The following is a 26931-nucleotide window of genomic DNA, read 5'->3' on the forward strand; positions in this document are numbered from 1 at the left end:
GTTTGCTTTTTGACTGTTATTATTTCGTGTTCATAGATACATTTATCTCTCTCAAAAGGGGCTCAGTTAATTTGACCGATCACGTGACCTCCTTGTACTTAATGTAAAATCTTTATAGATTTAATACTTTTAACTTTTACTCTTGTATGTTTATTTTCACAAAATTTGGCAGTATTTCAGGAGACATAAGTTTTTCACATAAAAAAATTGTATTTTTCTGTAAAGTATCTTTAAATAAGCTAGAAAAAGATTTGTCCATGAATATATTGAGCATATATTTTATATAGTCTGTGTGTAAAGTGATTTTCATGTGAAGATTAAAAATACTTTACTTCATCTCCAAAATCTGTGATTTGTGTAATCTCTCAAATATCCTAAATACATTTGAAGTGCTTGTTTTCAGTAACATTTTGTATTTTATCTGTTATTTTCTCTACCCTAACTCATATATCATTGGTCAATATTACTGTCATTGTAAACACCAAAAAATTAAATCTAAATTACCCTTTTTTTTCTTACCAGAATTACTTCAAGTTGTAGCATGAAACTACTTTATTCATCTTAAGCTGCTTTAAACTTGAAACAGTATACATCTATTTATACTTAAATTGTATTGTATTACTGACCCTTTAACTATGTGTAACTAGTAGTTGTGCCATTATAAGTTGTAAATCACATGGGGAATATGGAGTTTGTTACTATTGACTTACATTATACATGAGTTCCTTGTGCACTTGGCTTATGAAACATTTTTATTACACTGTTATTATATATTTTATCTAACCAAAAAAGATCCATACTTTTACATTTTAATTCCTTTTATAATAATAAATAAAAAATACACAATAAATGAAGTACTTACTAGTCATTTATTTATTTTTTTGCTGTTGACTGTTGATTGCACTTAACTCTAACTTTTTTATACTGCTGGTATTAATGCACTAAATTATTTTTAATTTATACATACAGACTATAATAACTATAATAAATACAGACTAATAACATGAAAAATAGATAATTTCCCTTCCAAAATTTTTCTGGCTTTATAGCTATGTGACAGGAACCGTTACAAAGTAGTCATTATCTTTCCATGGGAATGAAGCTTGTACTACCTGAGAAATTGACAATTCTCTGCATGGTAAGCAACCTTATATAATAGGTTACTGGCTTTCTATTGGTTATAGATAATATAGAATTAAATGCAAGAGAGAACTATTAACAAATCCTGAAAGAGAGGATGTGACAGGTGGGTGTGGCAAGAGGGATCTGATTTTCTATGTGACAGCTCTGTGACTAAACAAAATTGAGGCTGTAAATATTATTTGTCTGAGTAATGATGGTTTTATATGGAGTAATTTATATTTATTTTATTAGTTTTTTTGGATAGTGATGGATAAAATAGAGATGGGAAGATTCCTAGATAAAATGTGTCATGTGAGTTACAGTAGGGGAAATTTAGAATTTTCAATGTTTCATGAAACTAAAATCTTAAAAGTTATATATTATTAACACATGGATTATTAACACTCCTACGAAAAGTGGGGCCTAATAGGACCCAGAGCAACTTGAAAGGTTATTAATATTAGGCTAATAATTTTGTATTTAAATGAAATTGCCATTTAAATCCATTAATGAATGGATTAACGAGATTCCCACTGTCCCTATCTACTATCTAGCGAAACCACAGCCAGGGGAACGGGCTTGGAGAAATCAGGACCAGAAACGTCTTTTCGTAGGAGTGTTAACTACAATTTTATACTATACTAATTGGCATAACTCAAATAAAATACAGATTAATTAACAGTTTGAAAGTAACTCACTAAAACTTTATGATGTGCAGTAAAGCATGCCTGTGGCATTGGGATTAATGAAGTAAGCAAAATTAGTGTAGTAGTATCATTAGTATAAAAAAGTAGGTTTAAAGTCCATTGGATGTCAACAGGAAAAAACTCTAGTAATTGCTACATTTCATGCTTTATATATATATTATTTATTTGTTGTTATAAAAGTAAACTTTTAAAATCCAGAAACTTTTTCAGTAAATAAGGTAAGACAATGATAAACATTTTTCATGAGAATGTCTGCAAGCAGCTGATGCATTATTTTATTCAGTACAATAACTCAGGTTATTTACAATTTGTATAGCACGATTATTAATTAAGCATGTTTAAAAGATCAATAAAACAATAAAATTAAGTACAGATAGTTGTATACTGTTACGAACTTTAAGCTGTTTAGGACATACTGTTATGAACTTTAAGCTGTTTAGAATATACTGTTATAGATTCCTATTAAAAGTTGCAGTCATTCTAGGAGAATAAAAAGGGTAATTTAGGTTTATTTCCTAGGTTTTGATAATGGTTACGAGGTCAGTCAAACCATCTGACCTCATACAGAGTTATGGTAGAGAAAATAAAAGGTAAAATGAATAGGTTTTTTGCAAATGTTTGGTATTTATTTAGGAGGTTTTAGAGATTACACAAATAAAATTTGAAAATTTTGCAGACAAAAAAAGTATTTTTAATCTTAACATGAAAAGTTTTTGCACTTGGAGTAGTCAACACTCTGAATCTATATGTTTATAGACAAAAGTTCCAGTAAGAATAGCTTTGTTTAAAGTTCTGATTTGTTTGTCTTCAAAAGACATATAATGTTTACTAAAAGCTGACATTAAGCACTTTCAGATTTATAATATGTATACCTTCATGATTATATGGAAGCCATGAAGTCATATATGATACATAGGCCCATTGCATAATGGTTACATATTCTAAAAACAAACTAAAGATAAATTTTTGGTTCATTGTGATAGCAGTAATGTGTTATGACATTCCAAAATTTTAACATATTATTTTTTTTCAATCAAATTAGAAATATATACAAGTGAAGTAGATGTGCAATTTTGACTATCTTTTGAGCAGCAAATTGCATACTTGGCTCTGACTGTTCTTAATATACACTTGAAATGTTTAAACGTTCTTTAGCTTATTTTGAGGAGACTGCACTGCTACATATTTTGTCTCTTGAAATTGTTGAAAATATGCATAATTTGGTAAAAATAAGCAAAACCTCTCTAAGGTTTATCAATAATATTTATTCTCTGAGAAAATTCCAAGAGAAAGTGTATCAGAAATGAGGAAATGTAGCAATTAACTTGAGAAAAGTGGCAGAAATTGAAAAATAGTTCTATCACTTTTGTTCAAAGTAGTATATTTCACAGTGGAGATGTGGTCAAGATTTCTACTATCTGAATTTGAGAAGTAAGAAATATCTTTAAAATATTTTAATTATGAAATATTTCTTAATTCAAGCCTAAGCACTTATTCTAATTTAATATAAACTATAAGTTTAAATGGTGTGAATTATAAAATAGCAAAACCTTAAACATAATCAATATCTGTATTCTCTACATTGATGTTGGATATTTTATTACTATATATTTTGATTATTATGGGAAACAAGCCAAAATGATGAAAATTTTATCTACATTTTTTGACTTATAGAATTTTGTTATGTAAGTTTTGTTCAAAGTCAGTTATTTACAATAGTTACTGCAGTTAATGATATATGGTTTATCCCATAAACTATTTTAATTTTTCAGGATATTTGACAGTTTATTATGAATTTGGTTTGCTTTTGGATAAATAAGTTATGCCAAGGTAGGTTTGGATCAGTCAACTCATTTAGGAGGAGAGCATTTTACAGACAGTTTTCCTATATGTTAGATAGTTATCACACTGATATTTACTTGGTATGTATAATGCATATATGAAGAATTCCTGTACCCTAATTTTAAGCTCATTTATGCCTCACTTTGTCAAGACACAAGTTTCACATAACCAAAATATATCATGGTAATGTTAGCAGGATAAAGGTTAAAATCAGTACTAAGAAGAGGAGGATTTTATTTAGCTAAATGGTGAGTTGTTGTTGCTTACACACATTTAACACTCCTACGAAAAGACGTTTCTAGTCCTGATTTCTCCAAGCTCGTTCCCCTGGCTGTGGTTTCGCTAGATAGTAGATAGGGACAGTGGGAATCTCGTTAATCCATTCATTAATGGATTTAAATGGCAATTATCATTTAAATACAAAATTATTAGCCTAATATTAATAACCTTTCAAGTTGCTCTGGGGCCTATTAGGCCCCACTTTTCGTAGGAGTGTTAATAATGCATATAATGTTTTGTTGTATCTGTGATGTTATTAGGCCAATTTCATACTAAAATACTTAATGTGAAAGTTGAAAATCTTTAGTATAAAAGATCTTTTATATTTTTATTAATTTTTCTGTTCAAAGCAGAAATGTATACTGACATTTATATATGTATGAAGATAAATTAAATTTTAAGATTTTTAAAAATTACAGCTACATATGTAATATGATTGAAATCCTACTTTTATACACAAAGATTGTAAGTTTGTAAGACCTCATCTTTCATCATATGTTGTATTTTATACGTAAACTAAAAGAGGTGAAGTATTTCCAAAACGTGGTTACAATTCATAGCCTGCTGTATTTATGATTCTAATATCTAGTTCTCATAAATTACAGAAACTATGTCAAAGAAAGTCAAGAGTTACAATGTGTGAATAATGGAAGGAGACTAAAATAGTCATGTCACTCAGTCAGCAAGCTGCTGGTGATATGTTTGCCTCTCATCATTCACTTGAATTATGTAATTAATTTTATCTGTGTAGGCTCAGTCATTTTTTACTGTCTTGCTACCACCAGGTAGACATAAAAGTATATATATCATAATTTGTAATACAGTAAATTATCTTCATAGAATGTTTCAGGCATTTATTAGCATTACAAATCTTTAATACACATGCAAAAAAAACACTTTTGAATGTAATTATTTTAGCCATCACCACAGGTACACTGTGCTGCATGTGACACAAGATGTTAGTGATATATGATTTTTTGCATGAGAAATGCTTATAATGTTAACTAAAATATTGTATACAAAAAGTTGTTAGTATTAAATCTCTAAATACTATAAATGAGTACATAGAGGCCACTTGGTCAGTCAAATTGACTGAACCCATGTTGAGAGAGTTAATTAATTTTCTGTCAAACATTGTGACTCATTCTCTGACTTGTAGGAATGCAAGGTTATTTTCATGTTAAGATTAAAAAGAAATTTTCATTTTACAGTTTTCAAATTTAATTTGCATGACTTGTATGAACTCCCAAATTATTATTAAAAGTTTTTCAACTATATTTTATCTGTTAGTTTCTCTTCCCTAACATTATAGGGATGCAGTCATCTCTACCTACCTTTTAACAACCATGTCACAAAGGGCTCTGTATGATATACTTGAGTTTGTCTTTAAAGTTGCACAGTTTAAGTATTTGCACTATAACTTTTGACACAGCATGAGTATCTTCACAAAATTTGGCAGACTTTTAGTAAAGCTTACAATTCTTTTGTGCACAAAAAATCAGATTTTTTAATGAAATATTTTTCTAAAGATTTATTTGTAAAAGTATTGAGTCTGTTTCATTACTTGTCTGAGTGCAAAGTGATTCCATTCATGATGACAAGAAATGGCTTAAATATGGGCAATCCCATGTCACCAGCTTTTGCCAACATTTTCATGACAGATTGAATCTCAAGCAGTGAATTCAGCCTTACACTTGCCACTATACTGGTACAGATATGTTAACAAAACGATTGCTGGATTCACATCTACAGAAGACACAGTTTCTCAAACACATCAACTCCATACACCCCAACATAAAGTTCACCTGTGAACATGGGAAAACTAATCAAATAACATTTTCTCAACATCAAGGTCACAAGAACCAGATATACAACTCAAAACAGAATCCACAGAAAAATTACCCATATTATACATTCACTGGGACTTTGCACATTAAACAAAACAAAAACTCAATGTGTTAAGAAACCAACTAAACACAGCCACAAAACTATACTCACCTGATAAAATTAATGATGATATCAACCAAATAAAACAACACTTCATCAACATTAACAAATTTCATTCAGAAACCATTGAAACTATAATACACAGACACCTAGACCAACAACACAGTTAACAACAAACAAACAATAATAAATTCAAAGAAACAACAAACTATAAAACCTTACATTGTTGCATACCATTTATTTCCAATATTAGCAAAAAAATAACCAACATCTAGAAAAAACTTGCAACAAAACACAACATTCCAGTAAACACCAAATTTGTATAAAAACTAAAATCCATACTATATAAAAAGTATATGACAATAATAACACCAACATTATTTATAAAATGCAATGCAACAACTGACACGACTTCTCTGTTAGAAGAACAAGCAGAAAAATGGGAACCAGTTTCAGAGAACATAAAAGAAAAACCTTTACACATTTTGAATACTGCAAATCAAATAAGTACAACATAACAGTAGAAAACACCAACATACTGAGTAGGGAAACAAATGCAAAATCAAAGAAGTCCATCCCATGTACAAAAGAACTCAAACCAAAGTTGAACCAGTACAAAGGAACTCCTGTATACCTGTATTAATTAATAACCTGACATCAAACTTGAACACCCCCACAATCTCTTACCCATTCACATTCTTGTTCCTAAAACATGTGTCTATGTTACGTATTCTGTAATATAAAACTGACCTTTAGTCCTCCCTATCTTGGACTATGTTTTAGTGGACTAGTATTTTGTAATATACAGTCACATTTCAATTATCGTACACTATATATGTATATAGGTTATTACTATTTACAAATTATTAAACTTATTTTTCTTAAAATATAGAATAGTAAATAAAGAACTAAAGCAAACAATTACATCTTCCAGCTACGGCCTTCGAACTAGGTTGCTGCTGGACATAGGATGATAAGCCTTTTAAAATTTCGTATGTGGAAGATATCGAAAAACAATTTTTTTTAGGTTTTATACATATTGTTGAAAAACCAAAAGATCATAAATAACTATACTGATACCATAGAATTCCATTATAATTTATTACACTTGGTAATTAAGATGTATTTATGTTTTTAAAAAATGCAAAACTTTAAGCAGACTAAAGATGCAAACTACCTTCTTGAAATCTTTGTTTGAAAGAATGTGATAGCCTTTTCACTGATTATAATGACTGAGAAAACCACTAGGGGAAATTCTGAACTGTCAATTGGTTATTCATATGTTTTATATTCAAGTAAGTGTATAGAAGGGACTGTTTCCAAAAATGGAAAGAGGTGAACAGGGCTACTGTATTTGATTCAGTACATAAGCAATATCTCAGCAAAATAAAAAGATATCGTGCTCTTATTTTATATTCTAGCTTGTAATTTGAGTTTTTAATATGTACAAAACTATAGATTCAGCATTTTGACATCACAAACATATAATTTTAAACAGTGCTGCATTTAACATACATGTCTCACTAAAATCTATATTTAGGTGTGGACTTTTAATATTTAAAATATATTTAAATATATTCTTAATTTAATATATTTAAATTAAGAAATTAATCCATATATAATATTAAAGTTTGAATAATAATCTACAATTTGATTTCAAACTTATTAACATAAATTTATAAAGTAGTAGTACAACAAAATGTTTGATGCAAGCCAACAAATACAATGATATGGCCTTTGATCTGTGACTCATTGTGAAAAGGTGAAATAAATATTTAATTCACTTATTTTTAGAATGTTTGCATATTATAACAGAAAATTACTAATATTTTCCCTAAATAGCTAAAGCTTGTAACAGTTTATGTCTGTATTTATTTAAGTTTATTTTTTGATATTGACCTTTGCTCTGTGTCAGGGTAATAATTCTTAAATACAAATTGTAAATCACAGGGAAAACATGTAGCTCAAGTTACAATATTGAATGGTGTAATAACAAGCTACTCATAAGCATATCTTGAAATCCTTTGTTTTAATTATTGAACTTTTTATGACCAAATACGTTTCTAATTTTTACATTTTAATTACTTTTATAACAATAAATATAAAATTTACATAAAAATACATTTAGTATTTATGTTTGGTGTCTTGATTTTTGTTATTGACACTCTGACAAAATAACCCTAGTCCTTTATAAAGATATTATTAGCAATTTTGAATTTATAATTGAAATAAGTAAAACTTTCTACTAAGAACAAGGTAGCATTACACATCATTCCATAAATTAAAATTTTTTTATCTGGTTATAAAAGATGCAACAACAAATGTGAGGGAGAATTATTTGCAGTTTGTGAAAGAGAAGATGTGATAAAAGGTTATGGCAAGTGGGTTTGTTTTCTTGTGCATAACTTCATAAAAAGATATTTTAAGACTTAAAAAATTAGACTATTCTTTAGTAATATTTATACTATAATGAATTAATACAATACATTATACAGGAGTGATAAAGAAGTAGGAAATATGCAAGTTGGGGCAAACAAATGTCACATTACTCAGACAGATGGAAATTGAAAACTAGTACAGTATCAAAACTTAATTTATTAACTGTTTTTGTGTAAAATTTATTTGTTTACATTGGCAGTAAAGTAGTTTAATCAAACATTAATTGCAACTCTGTATGAAGATGTGGTGTGTACTTTTACCTACCCATATCAAGAGAGTTAATTTGCTCATTGTTCTTTTTCAATGGTGAAAGTACAAGGATCATGTCTTGTTTCAGGATGCAGAATTATATTAGGTAGGTATACTGAGACAAGCTAGAAGTGATAAATAAACCAACTTTTAATGATCTTAACATTTATAATCAGTACTTTTGAATAAGAACAGCTATTGTATTGTTTTGTCTTTGAGTATGAAACAAATTTTTATCATCATTCTCTCTGGAACAGAATTTATATTTATTTCTTCAGGTCTCTCAGCTCCTGTGTCAAAGGGCAAAATGAGAAGGAAGCTTAGGAAGGACAGAAAAGTGTCACCAAGTACTCCAAATGATATTGTGACAGTTTGGGCTCCAAATGAAAAGTATAATCCTCAATTCTTGCTTATTGACACAGGCTACAGAAGACATCTTCAACAAAATGCTAACAAGTAAGATTCTGTTTAATGTTTATGAAATGTGTGTATTATATATAATCTTATAGATTTGAAATAGTTTTAAAGTTGTTATAGAAAATTAGTAAGTTGATTTATATATTTTTGAGAAATGTATTAATAACTGAGCTATTCCTCATAATTAAAATTAGTTATTAAATATATCAAATTAGATTTAGTACAGTTTATAGTAACAGTGAAGTAATTAGCTCTATTGAAGTAAACAGATTTTAAAATGATTGCTGTTACTCTTAAATTAAAGAACATTTGAAAGTATTAAACCCTATTTATTTTGTTCTCACATGTAATCTACACATATAAAGCACAAAAATCTGTGTGTTTGTCCATTATCTAATTTCTCCCAGGTTTCTGAGCCAATCTCAACAAGACCTTGTAAGACTATAATTTGGAACAAGGGGCAAATCAGTGGGAAATTCATAACCACTCCACCCTATATTGTTGATGTTATTGAGCATATATTATTTTCACACAAGTTAAGTACATTCATAGATGACACCACATTCATACACTACAACAAAAATAAATACATTTTCTACAACACAACATACGTTTTATATATCTCAGAGTATTCTGCCACTCTGTGTGAAGAAATGCAATTAAAACGATGACCTGCACCATTACAACAGCCAGCGTGATGTTGATATGAATAGCCATTTTTTGTTATTCCCATTTCTTACTTTGAACCATGGCCTTAAATTTTATTGTGTAAGACATTTCTGCAGGCAATAACCAACAATTAATTAATAAGATGAAGCACTGGAAAGTCATTAACTGCTGGGTATTGAAAGCAAGTAACAGAAAGCACCTTTACCACAACTACTTTTTTTCAATTTGACCAGCCTTGTAATCACCAAAAGAAGAAATAAAATTAAATCTAAATTACCATTTCTTACTTTCTTGAGTATTTTAAATTCATACCAGTATGCATCTGTTTATACTTAAATGTTATTCTTTTATTGCTTGCCCTTTGAACCATGTCTAACTACTATTCATGCCATTATGAGTTGCAAATCACTTGGGGGACATGTAGCTCACATTATGCTGTCAAATTATATTACCCAGAAGCTTCTAACATGTATGCCTCATTTAAAATCTTTATTATACTATTATTACTTGCAGCAATCTTAAAAATGAGCCATCACCACAGCATCATATCACACAGTAGATTTTATTGAAGTATTTCTTTGTAGATATAATTGTTGGTGATAGTGCCATGCTTTTCTGTTGCAACACTCATTAGATTTTCACTAAACAAATACTTTAAATTTGTTTATATTTAAAACTTACTTCTTTTTGTAATGTTTATTGGTTATATCTGAAATATGTAATTCTTGTGGAAATTTCAGGTGTTTTATTTATTACTCAGATATAAAAATACTGCCTAGTTATAAAGATATTCATCAATTATGATTGGTAGTAATCAGTGTTGTAATTTCTGAGATCCAAGGTTTGGACACACACACACACATCACAAGTTCCATTGTAAAAAGATCTATATTACACACTATAACCCTAACTAACCCAAAGAGTTTCCTGTTTGTACATTTTAATTACTTGCATAATAAATAAGGAATACATAAGAAAAAAAACAGAAAATAAAGTACTTAACTTGGCTTTTGTTTTGTTTTGGTATTGACTTTCAGTGACACTTAAGCCTACTTTTTTTTTAGTACAATGGTAGTAGTATAATAAATAATAAAACATAATAATAACATGCATAAAATAGACAACATCCAATAAGTGTTATAATTTTTTTTGCTTTTTAACTTTATGAAAAGCTGTTAAAATTTCTGTTAATCTTGTTGATATATTTCCCATGGAAATAAATTTTGAACTGGAAGTGAAATAGACATTTCTCTGTACAGAAAACAGTGTAATATAATATGTCGGATGAGAGATAAAACCTTGGTTTTCTATTGGTTATATAAACAATATAGTATTAAATGTCAGAGAGAACTATTAGCACTTTGTAAGAACGAGGATGTGACAGGTGGGCATGGCAAAAGGGTCTAATTTTTTATTTGATGGCACTATAACCAAACAAGATTGAGGCTATGAAAATTATACTACACCTGAACAATGATAATATCATAATGAGTAATTTACATTAAATTAGGAAGAGATGATTAAATAGAGAAGACGAAATGCTGAGAGAATAAAAGTGTCACATTTCTCACACTAGGGGAAATTCAGGATTTTTTTTTTATAGTGGCTTATAAAATTAAAAATTTAAAACTATATGCTACTAATATGTTGGTTTTTAGCTATGATTTTATTGTATACTAATTGGTATAACAAACAAAAGTAGTTTGATTGAATTGTGAATATAACTCACTAAAAATACTAGGACATGTTCAGTAAAAGATGCCCATGGAGACAGGGTTACTAGATTAACTTATCAAATCTTGGATTAAAAGCAAGCACTATTACATACCATCTTGATAATTTTACATGTCTTATGTATCTTGCTAATCTATTATGTTTTTAATATAGATTTTATAGGTGGATATGATATTATGAGAATTTGTAAAAACTGTTAGAATGAATTTAATAGTCACTAGTTTGCCTTAATTAAATAGAGCAATGTGTAAGTAATTATGACACCTTAGGCTTATTTTATAACACAATATATGTGTAATTGTTATTTTATTATACACTAGCATATAACCTGTCAGAAATACTGGGCAAGTACTACTATTCCCCACCCATTGTATACCCTAACCTCACACTTCATATCTATCGGAAATAAATAAATTTTGCAAAATTAAGCTTTTTCAGTAAAAAAGGCAGAAAAGTGCAATCAAAGTAGTCAAATGTTGGTAAATTCCTTTGTAAGCCACTCAAAATTTAAATAATGCATGAAATGGATTTGTGGCATATTTGTAAAATAATTATTGTTAAAAATCAGTTTTATTAATAACTTTAATATATAGAAAAGTCAGTGCATTTTGGTAAAACTATTTTCTAACAATGGTTTTATGTCTCTTAGCAACAAATGTATAACCTAAAAGTATAAAATGCTAAAACTGAAAAATTGATTTCTTAATTTACAATTTCCATTGATTAAAAAAGTTTTTTTAATAAAAGTGTTAGTAATGTAACAGCAAAATAATTTAATTCAGAAATGGTTTAAGTATAAAATTGAAACCATATTTTTACTTTAGTGATACATTTTATGCACTTGTCTCTAGGCTAGGTGATTCTACACTATACCGTTATTTTAGGCTTATTGTACCAACATTCACTATACTTACAAGGTTTTGCTTCCTTGCACCATTCTCACTAAAATCATAAAAGGTAGACAGTAGTCAAACTATTGTATCTAGAGAAATTACTTTTTATGACTCCTATTTCAAGAAATAAAGCATGGTGTGACCACACTCACTATTATGTAGGTTAAATGTTTTGTATTTGTTGTATATAACAAGCACATTGATTATATCTCCAAGCCATTATTAATAACAGTTCATCAAATTTTCAGGTGAAAATGGACTGAAATTTCTAAAGAAATAGATTGTGAATTCTGTCACCATACTGTTAAAAAATGCACTAACACACAAACACATTTCCTGCTGAGAAAGAAATCTCAAAAGTCACTGATTAAATAATTTTATTAAATAAATATACAAATTGAATGAAGAAGAATAAAATTCTCCCACAGTAAGTTTGGTATTTGGTTATTTTGGTGAATATACAAAAACAATACTAAACTGCACTTAAACATTTTAGTTATTTAATAGCAAAATAAGATAGAACTGGTTGAATGCAAAGCAGGTTTATAGTTTTCTTCTCTTTATGCAAGATAAATGTTTACTGTATGATTTTTATTGTTAAAAGTGTACTTTCTTTGCCTACTGTTTGGCAAAGTGATCAGTGATTCTGTTGGAATCCAAAGTATGGAGTATCTGGTTATCATTTGCAAGGGTTCCCAGATATTTCAGTCAGCCATGGGCAGTGCTTGAGCACAGATAATGTTTTAACAGTTTCAGCTTACTAAATGTTTATTCCACATCTGCATCTGTGACTGGAATGTGCAAAAAGTGAAAAGAGCTGCATAAAAATTTGGGAAAATAGGATATAGCTTAAAGTTATGTAGTTTGTTTAGAAGATCTAAAGGATTTAATGCAGTATCACCAAGGTTAACATTGTGGATGACCTTTAGATGTTTCATTTCTTCCACTAAATCTTCTGACTCATTAGATCTATATTTGGCAACAAGCATCCTAGTTGTTGAATATAGATTTTTCTCTGATGTATTTAGGTATTGTTCAAAAAAAAAAAAAGTGTTTAATGTCCATTACTGCTCTATTTATAGTTGGTGAGCCCAGTAATAATAGCATTTATGGTAATATGACATTTTATCTCCTTTAATTCATTTGTATTTTTATCAGAAAATGCTTGGGAACTGTTTTTCATTTTGCAGGTTGTGGCAGAAGATTCATATTATTTGGCCTCTAATCCCTTTATGGATTCACAATGTGTGAGCCATTTTTTTTTCCCCTTGTGGGGCTTTAATCCTACCAATATGGGCTGGTTTGGATTCACCCAGCTCAAAAACCATGAAGGCATCCATGAGAGTAATTATACTATGATTTTGATAATGTGTGCATATCTTTAAAACAATTTGCAGATTATTACTAAACATCACTAGACTTTCTTGAGCAAAATATAAGATTTCTTAAGTAATGTTTATTTCTTGCCTATTTTCCTTTCAAACATTGACTATTGAACTTGCAAAGTAAATTTGATTTCAAGACTAAAAATACTTTTATATATCAGAATTCTTTAAGATTTCACTTATATGAATTTTTTTAGAAATAAGCTAAAGAAAAGTCAAGTTTTTATTTCACTTTTTGATAGTCTTCGATTATGTGTTAATGAAACAGAAGCTTTTTGATGATCTGCTATTATGTCTTTGCACAAAATATGCTTGTTAGATAAATGTTATGTCTCTGTATTTCAGAGTTACCATAGTAAAGAATAGGATTGGTTTTTACCAGTGTTTTAATAAGTAATTTCGAACAAATCAGGTGGAGATATACATAAACAAGATTTTCAATACCATCTAGCAAGCACTGGTTGTAATACACAGTACATATGAATAAATTAAGGCATATAATTAAAAGTATGGGGAGAAATGGTTTGTCTGAATAAACTTGGCCAAGTATTTTTTGAAAATTGAAATCAAATCACAGAATAGAGTTATCAATAAATAGGTATTACTTCTTGTTTAATCTGCATGTGAATTTATGTAAGTATTTCAACAAGTTATACAAAGTTACATCTTTAATTGAAACTCATATTTAAATTTAGAATTTTAAATGCACTGAAATTTGTATTTAATATGTGTGATCTAATGAAATACCTTGAATTGCACACAAAACACTACAATTATATTTCTGAATATATATCATCACCAAAATCCTTAACATTTTTTTACAAGAAACCTTATAACTTGAGGTATCTTGAAAAGACCTTGAAACTCTGTGAATATCAGTAAAATGTTTTTAATATTGGATATTTGTTTAAGAATGAGGAAAACTGAGAGGGGAAGAAATATTTGTTTCTGACATGAAAATGGGAAGCAAAACAACTGAATTACCATCATTATGATTTGCTTTTTTCATATTTTTGGTCCATATTTATATTTGTTTTCATTACTCATCACTGTACTGTATTGTGTATTCAGAAGAAAAGGTTATTTATTCTAAATATTCATTTTCTAACACAGGACATAGATCAAACACTGATTAAAGAAATTAGTAAAAAATGAATAAGCTAGATTAGGAACTTTTATGCTTAAAACTGCTTTCTTGAAGGATGAACATCTTTTTCCCTGTATTATTATCCTAATTTCAGTATAAATAGTAATATTTTTTACTAATATATTTTAAGAAAATCATTAAAAGCTCTTTGAATCAAAGTATTAAATAATAAGCCTAATGATAATGAAATTCATAAATTTAGTGTATTAGGCCTGTATTGCAGTTGGTGTTTTGTGTGAGTTAACCACATTACTAGTCTCTGTCTAAACATTTCATTTCTGACAAACACAGTTAAACAAAAAATATTCAAAACATATGTAGAGATTTATGTATAGTTTATATTACATAGTGGTATGTGCTTATTAATAAAGGTGCCTGTGCAGTTGTTGGTATTTTATAAGATTTTACATATATCTCACAGTGACCTGTAACATTCTTCTGTGTATGCTGTTAGTTTAAAAATAATAAATAAATAAGCTTGATAAATAAGCAAAATACAAGTACACTAATTCATTTTGTCATGTGGGAATGGAGAGATATGAAAGATATGTTTAGCTGAAGAATCAAGACATGTTTTATTTCTCAAAAATCAAAGTGCTGTATAAAAAATAAAGATAATTTGGAAAAAAGCATTTTTCATTCTAAAGTAGAATTAATTGGTATTGTAGTTTTAAATGCTTTCTTCACAGTACTTGTTGTGTTATTACTGAGAAGGTGCTTTGGTTTTGTTGTGTCACTGAGTTTATACCTTTTCGTTATTTTTTGTTACTCTGGTTGTTTTGTTTTTGAGTTGATGTTTCATTATTTTGTGCCATATTTGATTTTTAAGATTCTAGAAAGAGGGCACTAGCACTTTTGATTTACAATATTTTTAGGATTTTGCTGAGGGTAAAACTTCTCTATTATTTGAAATGTGAAGTGATTGGAGAGCTGTGGCAGCTAGTAGCAGCAGGAATACCATCCAGGTCAGTTTGCAGTGTATTTTTTAACAAAAAGTGTACTTAATTTATTAAATGTGATATTCTGACATTTGCCTCAGGATAGATACAGAAGCTTTTAATAAAGTTTAACTGTAATTGATAATAAAAAAATAACAGAGTTTAAGCATTAATTTTTAGCAACATAGGTTATTTGTATATTTTAGTGTAACCAAGTGTTAAAAAATGGTTTTAAGTGGATGTGATTATTAAATTAACTTTCTCCCATTGCTTTATTGTTCCTAAGGAAACTGAAGACTGGCAGCCTGTCATAGATTTGTTCTGCCCCAGCCAATTTCTCAATCTCTCCTGCTTTACCATGGAATTGTTTTTCACCATATGATGGGTTTTTTTTCCAGGTTTATGGATGATAAAGATGTATGTCATAAATGCTTACTTACATATCCAGATGACTTGGCACTTGTGACCATATCTTGAGTTTGTCCATTGAAGGGTGAGTTATTAGTTTTGTGCATACACCTTCAGGCTTGCTATGGCCCTGTATGTTTTTTGCAGGGTGGTTCAAACTTTAGCTCATCATCTTCATACTTTCAGGGTGCATTAAATTGTTATATAGATGACTGGCTGCTGTCAGCTTGTTCTGAACTGGTGTCTACCCATCTTACTCTTCAGCTGCTGACTAAAGTGGCTCAGGTGGTCTGGTTAATCAAATTAATGATGTCTCTTCTCTGCCTTACCCTATATCTGATCCATCTGGGTATATTTTTCAACATTCATCTTCTGTTGGGTCCAATCTTTCTTCCTTTTTTTCTTTTTTTTGACTTTGTTCAGTTGTGCTTTCAGTTCACCACCTTCTTACTGTTCCCTCTCTTACATCTTGCTAGGTTCTATTGCTTTTGGGGATGTGGTCTTTCATAGCCATACTTCTTCCCTTAGGTCTTGTTCATATGCAAGCTCTTCATTGGGTTCTTCATGACCAGTGGAATCTTGCACCGGATCACTTTCAGGCTCTTATTACCTTTCTTCTCACCATAATCGTTAATCTGTGTTGGTTGTCCCACTTTCCCCTTCTTATCTGGATTTACATATTTTTATGTATACTTCTCTCAAGGGATGAGGGAGACTTTGAGGTTTTAATTTGCATTAGAAAAATCTTTTATCAACGCTGGAGCTTCTAACTGTACATTGTGCTTTGGATCATTTTCTCTACTTGGACAGACTTCATCTGGTAATGATTCATTCTAATAATTCCCAAGTTACTATTTATCTCAATCTCCAAAGTAGTGCCCATTCATGATTCCTGTGTTTTTGTATATTGGATCTTCTTTTATGAGCCCATTTGCAAGATATCCATTTCATTGTGTTTATATGTTCTGGGTGCTTTCAATTTGTTCATTCATTATATTTCTATTCCATATAAAATTTGTAAAACAGAGTGGTTTCTTGATTCTTTTGTTTTCTGGTGCTTTGCTTTGGGGGGGGGGCATCAATGCTTCTTCCATATCCTTCAACCACAAATTACCTCTGTTTATGTTTCAAGTCCCTCATCCTCTTACCCTGATTCTTATTGCATTCAATCAGGATAAAACAGATAAACATCTATATGTTAATTTTTCCATTATACTTCTTTGCCTTCATTTCAAGTCCTTCTGGTTGCTTCTTACTGGCTGGCTCAGTTGTAGTTTCTTTCATTTATACATCTACACTAACACCTCCACTTTGTCTGCCTCCCCACTGTTCCTGTCTTCTTCTCTTATGCTTGTTTATTATCTGGTCCTTGGTGAGAAAATTGGGCTTGTCATGATGTGTAGCTTAGTTTCTGGCCTGTTCCATATACCATTTTTTTCATGGAAGAATATTGCTGTATAAATGGAACATTTACCACAGTTGGCCTCTGGGCCATGAGTTTTCAGCTGATTGGTCCACTATTTCAGGGATGCTCTTTCTCCTCTATTTCTAGTTATAGGGTGGCTTTCTTTCACACCTTCTACTTTTTCAGGTCTCATAGGGTGTTTTTGTCACCTAAACTCCTTGTTTTATCCTTCTGGAGAGGCAGCCACTATGGAGGATGCCTCTCCAGATTGGGATTTTAGTGTTGTTCTCCATTGCCTCACCTTGCCTGCATTTGAACTACTTTCCATATGTTTCTTGTTTCACCTTCCCTTTAAAATTTCTTTCCTTTTCCTATTAGCCTGTGGGTATCAGAGCTCTGATTTATTTGTCATTAATGTTTCATGTACTCTTTATTATCCTACATTTCTTCACCCTTATCCTGCTCATTCTTTCTTCTCCTTTTCACTGATTTCCCTTCCTTCCATATTCCACCATAATTGTCAGTTTGATCCAGGTAGACTTCTACATTCTGTGTATGCTCTTTGATGTTATAATGCCTACACAGTTTCCAGCTCGGTTAGTTGTTCCCACCTCTTTATCCCTTGTCAACCATTTTCTGTCCATGATCTTTCTTATTCTACCCTCACCAATTGGGTTCTGCATTTGATTCAATTGGCTTATTTCTCTCTTTTTGTTGTCCTTCCATACTTTGTTCCATCTCTCTTCTCATCAAATTTGGCAACTTACCTTTTCTTTTGCATCTCATCATTCACTGGAGGAACTTTTTCATTTGGCATAGTACTCCTAATATGTTCACCTGTCACTATTTGCATAGGATCATAATTTCTTCCTCTTCAGGTTATTGTCCTCTGCCTGTATCTAGTCTTCAGTTTTCTGTGTGACTTTGACTGGATAAATTATTTTTATTATTTTTTATTTTTTTCAATGGCCTTATTTCCCTTTTTGTCATCATAACTCATTTTTTGGGTCCTGCTCTGTGTTGATTGGTTCCTGACAAGGTTTTATTTTATCTTTAAAATTTAAACTGCTCAGCCACATCAGGTTATTATGTTTGATGGTCACATAAGGGATATTGTTGAGATGGGGTGTTCTACAACAAGAACTTGAAGTTTACCCTCACAATGGAATTGTGTATAAATATGCTTGTCCCAGACTGTAACACCCATGGACATCATGGGGTAAACAGAAGGGAATATCCCCATTCCTACCAGGCCTTGTATTGAATAAACTGGTATTTTTGCTTTTAAAAATAAGGTTTTATGGTTACCCATTACATTTTCTCAGGTGTTGATATTCCTCCAGACTTGCCTTTACTTTTAGTGGAGTTTGGGTGTCCTTACCACTTTCCATTTCCAAGCTGCAGGGGCAGTGGAGCAGGGAGGCATCTTCCTGAATAGTTTAATGAAATAAAAAATCAATATAGAAATAATATTCGATACATAACAAAGTCGTGGTGTTTTGATGATGTAAATGATGTGATTTGCTCTATAGTAAAATATTTGGAAACCAAATAAGTGAAATGTCACATTGTTGTTCACCCCAGGTTTTGGATTTAGAGTAGAGCCAATTATCATAAGTCCTCATGGATGTCTGTCTTCTTCCCTCATTATATTGTCTGTGTCATACTTCACTGAGGAGATACTATGGTTTGTTACTGTTCTTTCTCTTCTGCTCTTTGGTGTTTCTTATTCTGAAGATGTTATTGCATTTGAGCTGGCTTCGATCAATTTCACAGTTGAGGGAGTTGATTTCTCTGTGATAGATATCTTTTTGATAGTGGATGTTGAACTCCCAAATTAGTATATCATTTTCTATTCTTAACAAGGGCCATATTCCAGAGCCAGGGGGTTTGAGATCTTCTTTTGCTTTTGAACATGAAGTGAAAGCAGTACGATCTTCCCCATTGGATATTGGTTCACAATGGCATAGGTTTGGGATGTAGTGGATTTACCAAGTGTGATTTATTATGCCCTAGCTACATTACACTTGGGGGCACTTCCATTATTCTTATCACACACCACTTGAATATGTTTCTCTGTTTTTCTACTCATATTTACCTCACCTTTCTCACAAGGGGAAAGTGTGTACCAGCTTCAGACGTGGTGCAGTCTTCTACGTCAGATCTCTGAATTTGATTATCTCATGTCAGGGTGTGTGCTTCAGGTGTTTTAGAAGAATGCATCTTTTCTTCCCTTACACTAGTATCTTCTCACATTCATTGTGGGATTTTAGCTATCTATGTAAGAAGAGGTAATATACTACTGTATTGAAAGTTGTAATTTCTCCATACTGAAAATATATTTCTGATAGGTACTTACATCTTTTCACACTTTCCACATTTCCTTCTCACTTAAAACCAGTACTTCCATTTTCTGCCAAAACTTGAAGTGTTATTTTGGTAGAACTAAATAGATGGAGTCACAATAGTATTGAGAGTGTGTGATGCTCTTATTTATGAGGATTGTAGCATGACAAATTGCAATGAGTCATTTTCAATGAAGTGGAGTCAGAAGTCCTGTGATATGTGGAAAAAAGTTTTGCATATAAAGAGCAGCACTGAATGAGGATAACTCTTTATGGGAGTAGAGGTAAGTACCTATCAGAAACAGATTTTCAATATAGGAAAAGTATATCTTTCAATTTTTTTTTTTTTTTATTAGAGAGAGAATTTAATTAACTTGTCTTATAAGATTTTTAGATGAACTTATGTATGGAATTAGAGTCATTTTAAATTCAGGCAGATTTTTTACACCTGAAGTACTGATAACGTTTTCTTATGGAACTATTCATCTGTTGTTGACAGCCAAAGTTTTAAATGTAATTGATGCAATGTGGAGCATGTGTCAACTCATCCAGAGTCTTCCATTCTTCCAAATTCTATGTGACTAGGAGTTTTCTTTCTATAAGACAGGAGGACAAAGTCACCCCCCCACACACAACTTAATTCTATATTTTTGCAAATTTGAAGGTTTTATTTCTAGATAATTTTTTGTCTAAAAAACTAGTTGTTCTTAAAGCTGTACCATTTTAGTCATTTTAGAATAAAACCAAACTGCAGTTGTAGGTGCATTGTGCATTTGGCACTCTTATGCCCTATGGCACATTAGTCATAAAATAAATTTCTGAAAGAAAATACCTGCAAATGAATTATTTTGCATATACCAGGAGAACTTACATGAGCTGTTAACTGTGCTCAGTATGAAATTTCTGAAGGTAAACAATTGCTGCAGATTTTTACACCAATATCAAAAATTATTTAACTTCTTGAAAGTCTTACTGACAGTGTACCTTGTGTATGTAGAGACATCTTGGAGCAAAATTGTTGGTCCTTATTGATGAACACATTTATGTTGTTAGTCCTGAATGTTCTTGATGGGTTTCATATTCACTTGAAAACTAAATTTGGAATACATTTTCTTTTCTCATAGTAATACAAAAAGAAGAAAATCTGTGTTTGGCTCAGGTGTAGTCACCTTCACTGTTGAAGAATAATATTTCTTAGTTCTACTTTCTCGCTCTGTTTTTCTCTCTTTCTCTCTGTTTGGTTTGTTCTATTCTAGATACTGATGTCAAGTTGGATAATCCTATTCTTGAATCTTTATATTTTCTACTTTCTCCTTATTTTCAGTCCATTACTGATGCATTTAAAAATTGGCTAACTTTAAGTAACTTCTTAGTAGATCATCTTCTACCCATTTTACATCTAAAGTTCTTGAACATCTTTTCAATAAATTTTGGAGGGGGGGATATATCACATAGCCTTCTACATTAATTTATCATCATTTTATGTTATGTATGTTATGCTTTGTATTTAACTCTCTCAACATGGATTCAGTCAATATGGCCAAACACATGACCTCATTGTACTCATTTGAAGTCTTTATAGTTTTGATACAATTAACTTTTAGTATAATATGTATATTTTCATGAAATTTTGCAAACTTTCAGTAAACATTATAAGTCTTTCACATACAGAAAATATTTTTTTAGTAAAGTATTTTTAATAAACTTAGAAAAGATTTGTCCATAAATATATTGATTATTTTTATACTAATCCACATATGAAGTGATTATCGTGTTAAGATTAAAATTTTTTTCTTTATCTCAAAAATCTCAAGTTTCATTTGCATAATCTCTAAAACCTCTTAAATACATTCAAATGTTTTTTTTTTTTAAAACTTTATATTTTATCTGTTATGTTCTCCATACTAGTTATATAAAGGGTTTGTGAATTTGACCAACCTTGTAACCACCAACAAAAAAATGATTTAAAAGTGAATAATTTATGTAAAATTTCATACATGATGGAGGGGTGGTGAATAAATTCGAAAAGAAGAGATGCCTAGAGAAAAAATGTCACACATTTTACATAAGGATAAATTCAGGATTTTATTTATTATTGCCTTATAAAATTAAGAACTTAAAACTTATAAACCATTAAAATATGGATTATTAGCTATGAATTTATGATTTAGCTGTACTAATTGGAAATACATAAAAGGTAGTTCAATTAAATTTGGTATGTGAGTCACTGAAACCTCTTGATATACTCAGTAAAGGATGCTCTTTGTGATAGGGTTAAGATTTTCTTCAAAATTATTGTAAGCTGTCATCTACTTCTTTTTTCTCTTTATTTGCATAGTTAGGATTACGTTTTTACTTGGCAGACTTTAGCTGTGGCTGTTACTGATTTAGTATCTCTTACCCTGTAGCTCTTATTTTCCCTTTACACTTTAACCTGTCTTGCTGAATAACAAGTGATTTGTCCACTCCTCTTTGGTTTATTTTTTGAACTCATTTCTTTAGAGACAATTAGCATATAAATGTTTATTCTCCTGCCTTATCTCAGGCATTTACTCACTGCTTTTGACTGTACCTCACAACCAAGGATAGATGTAGATAAGGTGGATCTTTCAACACACTCAATGGCTTTCTTCAATTGATGACAAAACTGCCATTTGTTAAGGTGAAAAGGGACTACTTTATATTGTTGATTCAGCTGTGGGACCCTTGGATTTTTAATTTTTTTGGTTTTACATATCCTTCAGTTTTATCTTATTGTCTTTTCCTTGTGGTCCAGTTAATCACAAATTCTGGTTTACAAACCTCAAATCTCCTCCAGAAAAAGGGCAAACTAAATCATTCATTCCACTTCTTTAGGTTTTTACTTGTGTGTTTGTGGTTCCTAGGATTTCTGAAGTTTGTAGATATGAAATTACCCCCCCCCCTTCCATCACAATAAGTTTTATTCTTTTCTCTCTCTTTCTATATCTATGAAAACACTGTAATTACATTTGATAGAAAATGCTTTACCAAGGACTTGGCCTGAATAGAAGGTAAACACTAATTTTCACTAATTATATTACCTACCATGACTTAGCTAGATATTTATGTATAAAAATGCTTTCTATATCTAATCATGTCCATTTATTGCTCTATTGCATAAAGAGAATATTTCAGAGGAGCTCTGAAATGTTATTTTTATTGTACAGTGATTGTAATACCAAGGATTGTGTAACGTCTGTGCTAACAAATTAACTTATATAGTTGATCCACCTTGTCTTTTCCAAAATGTGAATTTTGAGTTATATCTTTTCATATTTTCCATTTACCAGTATATTTGGCTTCTTGGTCTAGGTACCCATCAGAGGATATCCTAAGGCTGGCATGTGGATGAATTAAAATAGGTTTCTAAAATTCTATTTACATCATATTGCTGTCTCTCTTGTGCTTCAGGATTCTGTTTGTAACCAATGGTTATTCTCCAAATCATATGGAATTCATAGCAGATGAGTTTTCTCTATTATCTGCGTAATGTTACTTGAGCCCACATCTTTGATCTACGAGGGCTGTTCAAAAAATACACGGACTGTTTGAATTGTGTGGCTCCAGTTGGTTCCAGGGGAATTCGCTTGGCTGGTGCTAGGCTGATTACGACGCCATTTCGCACAGGTATCTTCATTTGTGTATTAGCTACGCAGTTTTAAGTGAAGTGCGATTTTTTGGTTTGGATTTCAGAATGAATGACCTGAAGGAGCAATGACTTGCTGTGAAATTTTATGTTAAACTTGGAAGATCTGCAACTGAAACTTTTGCTATGCTTAACACGGCTTACGGTGATGTTGCTATGAAGCGTACGGCATGTTTCAAGTGGCATGAACGTTTTAAGGATGGTCGACAGTCCATTGAAGATGATGAGCGTCCTGGACGTCCTTCCACGTCAACTGACGACCCACACATCGACAAAATCAACACCCTGGTGCGGGCAAATCGACATCTGACTGTCAGGGAGCTTGCTGAAGAGTGTGGGATATCAGTTGGATCTTGTTACGAGATTTTGAGTGAAAAATTGAAGATGCACCACATTGCTGCAAAATTCAGCCCTCAGAACTCGTGAGTTTTTGGCCAAATACTCGATCACTGTTCTTCCCCACCCCCCCTACTCACCTGACCTTGCTCCTTGCGATTTTTTCTTGTTCCCCAAACTCAAAAGACCCTTGAAAGGAAGAAGATTTGAGACGATTCCCGAGATTAAGGCAAATGCGACAAAGGAGCTGGAGGACATTACAAAAGAAGCGTACCAGGACTGTTTCAACGAGTGGAAACACCGTTGGGATAAGTGTGTGCGTTGGGGAGGAGAGTACTTTGAAGGGGTCCCAGACCTGTAACTTCTAAATAAAGTACATTTTGTTTTATGACGTCAGTCCGTGTATTTTTTGAACACACCTCGTATACAGCAACCCAGGTATTTTAATGTTCCAGAACACCTCTGTTAACACTTACATGTATTTATGGATTTGAGATTAATTTGGTTGAACAATAAAAAACAAAACAAAAATCTAGCCTCCTGTCTTGTCAGCTTTTATGATTATACAGTTTTTAACTGCTTGGACCTTTACAAATTACTACTTTTTTATTTTGTATGTGATTAATTTGTGGCCTCTCTTTCACCCAGTAGATTTTGCATTTATGTGAAATTGTTCTGTTTGAACTCTTGTATGCTACCTATACCTGTAAGTTACATGAATTACAGTTTCGCTCTCTGTGTTAGTGCTTTGTAAGAAAGTGATGCCCCTTGGAAGTGGACAGAGATGCCATGAATAGCATTAGAGGAATCTGAGCTGAGGTGGAATGAATGTTTTCAGTAGATATCTTATTGCTGCATCTTGTAAAAGAAGCCCATATTTTCTTTTTTTTTTTACTGTTCCCATTGCACTGTCCTAGAGTTACTGAGTTACATCTTCAAGAAATCTTAGGTTTTTATTTGGCTCTCCTTGAGCATTACTTCCTTCTGCCCCACTACTGGCTACTTATGTTAAGACATTACTGTCCTATCAATCTTTTTGTATGAACCAAACAGATTAAGGTTGATGAGGTATTATCTTGAGTAAAATACCTCCATTCTTAATACCCTTTGATCCAGCATTTACATAAGGCTGGTCCGCTCTACTCTTTCTTCCTTAAATACATTTCATCAAATATTTCTAGTTTTGGGTTATGCTCAGATTGTATTTTATCACACCTATAGTATTTTCTAGGTTTGTACCTTATATGATACTTTCTCCACTACCCAGTTCCATCACAATGCCAGTATTCTGTCTATCAGTATTTCAGATTTAAGTCTTATCTAATTTGAATTTTACATTTTAAGGATTGCAATGGATTTAAAATGGTTACTTTCTTTTAAAATAAATTAACACCCACCTCCTCGCAACCAGTTTATTTGTGTGTTTCATCACAACTACAACTAATAACTGTGAACTATAGTAAGAGAGTGGAGCTTTTGTAATTTCTCAAACAGATACGTACAGTAAGTTACATGGATGGTAGAACCATTGAGAATTCTGGATAAGTTGACACACATGGTTGTTGACATTGCAAGAGCAATTCAACAAGGAACAGCTATCAGCATTTCAGAAGTAGGTACTTATTTCAAGCTCATTTTAATCCTAAAAATGTGAACAATTGGAAATTGTAATTTACTATCATAGAATAAAATTTTCAAACATGTTGGTACTTTGAAAGTGTTAAAGAGTAAAGTTTTTGTTGAATTTAAAGAAGAAAAGTTTCAATTTTTGTTTTTCTACCAGTGATATTCCCATCCCAACAACAATTTCTGATGGAAAATTCCCTGCCTCCTGGTGGGACAAGGAAGCAGATAGATCCTTGCTTATTGGTGTCTATAAGCATGGTAATTCTGTTTGTGTGTTAGATAATCTGTTTGTTTTATGTATTTAGTATGATGCAATGAAGCAAGGAGCATAAGCTTTTTTTCACATTGATACTGATCAATGATTTGATTCTTTAAGTATATAACTCTTTACTGCCTTTAAAGTATTTTTTTTTAATTTTGTATATATAGCAAATTATTTAAATTTGTAATTGTTACATATATGTTTAATGTAGTTGAAAATTATTAGAAGTAAAATGAAATATAAAAATGTGAGAAACGTTAACATATTTAAAGGTACTTGCAGTGGTTAAACGTCATATTTCGTAAAACTTATTTTGTGTTAATACCTAACATGCTTGTTGAGAAGGAACTGGTTAAAAACAAATATTTTGCATTCAAGTTAAGTCTGTAGTTTTGAATAATACCAAAAACATTTTTGGTTTGAATTAGAGGTCTGCCAAGGCCTGATGCTTAGGACAGTTAACTTGAAATCTGCAGTTTTTGGCATTGTAACCCATACCAAACATGTTTGCCCCTTCAGTTATGGTGATATTACGATGTAGGCCACAACAAATATTTTCAGATCAAGGAGTTAGCTCAGAAACTCGAGGTGCCTAACCTAACTTCACTGCTGTTTGTACTGGGAAATGGTGGCTTCACTAGTGCTTTTATTATCCACACATCTGTTGTCTGTGATCCTCTTGTTGATGTTTTTTTTTTCCTCTAAATTTTCTCAAAATGATTTTGCTATTACAATTTTAGACAATAACTTACCTGTTTTGAAGAAATTGTCACTCAGAAATTAATTTTGATTGTTGCATAATATCTGGGGTTTTGCATGTAGGATTTGGTGTGCATTCAAAGTGGAAATCAACTGGTTCAAGTCTAGCCTTGCTTCTTTTATTTTTAGCTGTTAAGACAGGAAAAAATATGTGTAGCCTGGTTAGTTTTGTTTGATTAATCATTAAAAATATTGTTTAGAAAAACTTAAACATTATGATTTCTTAAAGATTTTACTCAACTTCAATTGTTGTCTGCTGTTTTATGCTGCACACCAGAGTCCATTAACAACAGATGCATGTTCATGTTATGGTGGGATGTCATCCAGCTATGAATTGTCATCTTCCTTACATATA

At 31.2% G+C, this 26931-nt stretch overlaps 1 protein-coding gene and 1 long non-coding RNA gene across 14 annotated transcripts in view; one reads left to right on the forward strand and one right to left on the reverse strand.

Annotated features, from left to right (window-relative positions):
* The window catches only part of LOC143256934 (uncharacterized), a 496333-nt gene that overhangs the window by 317671 nt on the left and 151731 nt on the right, over positions 1-26931 (reverse strand). The window lies entirely within an intron of this gene.
* LOC143256929 (chromodomain-helicase-DNA-binding protein 7-like) overlaps positions 1-26931 on the forward strand; it is a 183856-nt gene that overhangs the window by 92623 nt on the left and 64302 nt on the right. The window contains 3 exon segments of the mRNA XM_076514817.1: positions 8864-9041; positions 15706-15795; positions 25713-25813. Of these exon segments, the coding sequence (XP_076370932.1) occupies positions 8864-9041; positions 15706-15795; positions 25713-25813 (369 nt within the window).

This window comes from Tachypleus tridentatus, chromosome 7 (assembly GCF_004210375.1).
Source record: "Tachypleus tridentatus isolate NWPU-2018 chromosome 7, ASM421037v1, whole genome shotgun sequence".
NCBI classification, from domain to species: domain Eukaryota; kingdom Metazoa; phylum Arthropoda; class Merostomata; order Xiphosura; family Limulidae; genus Tachypleus; species Tachypleus tridentatus.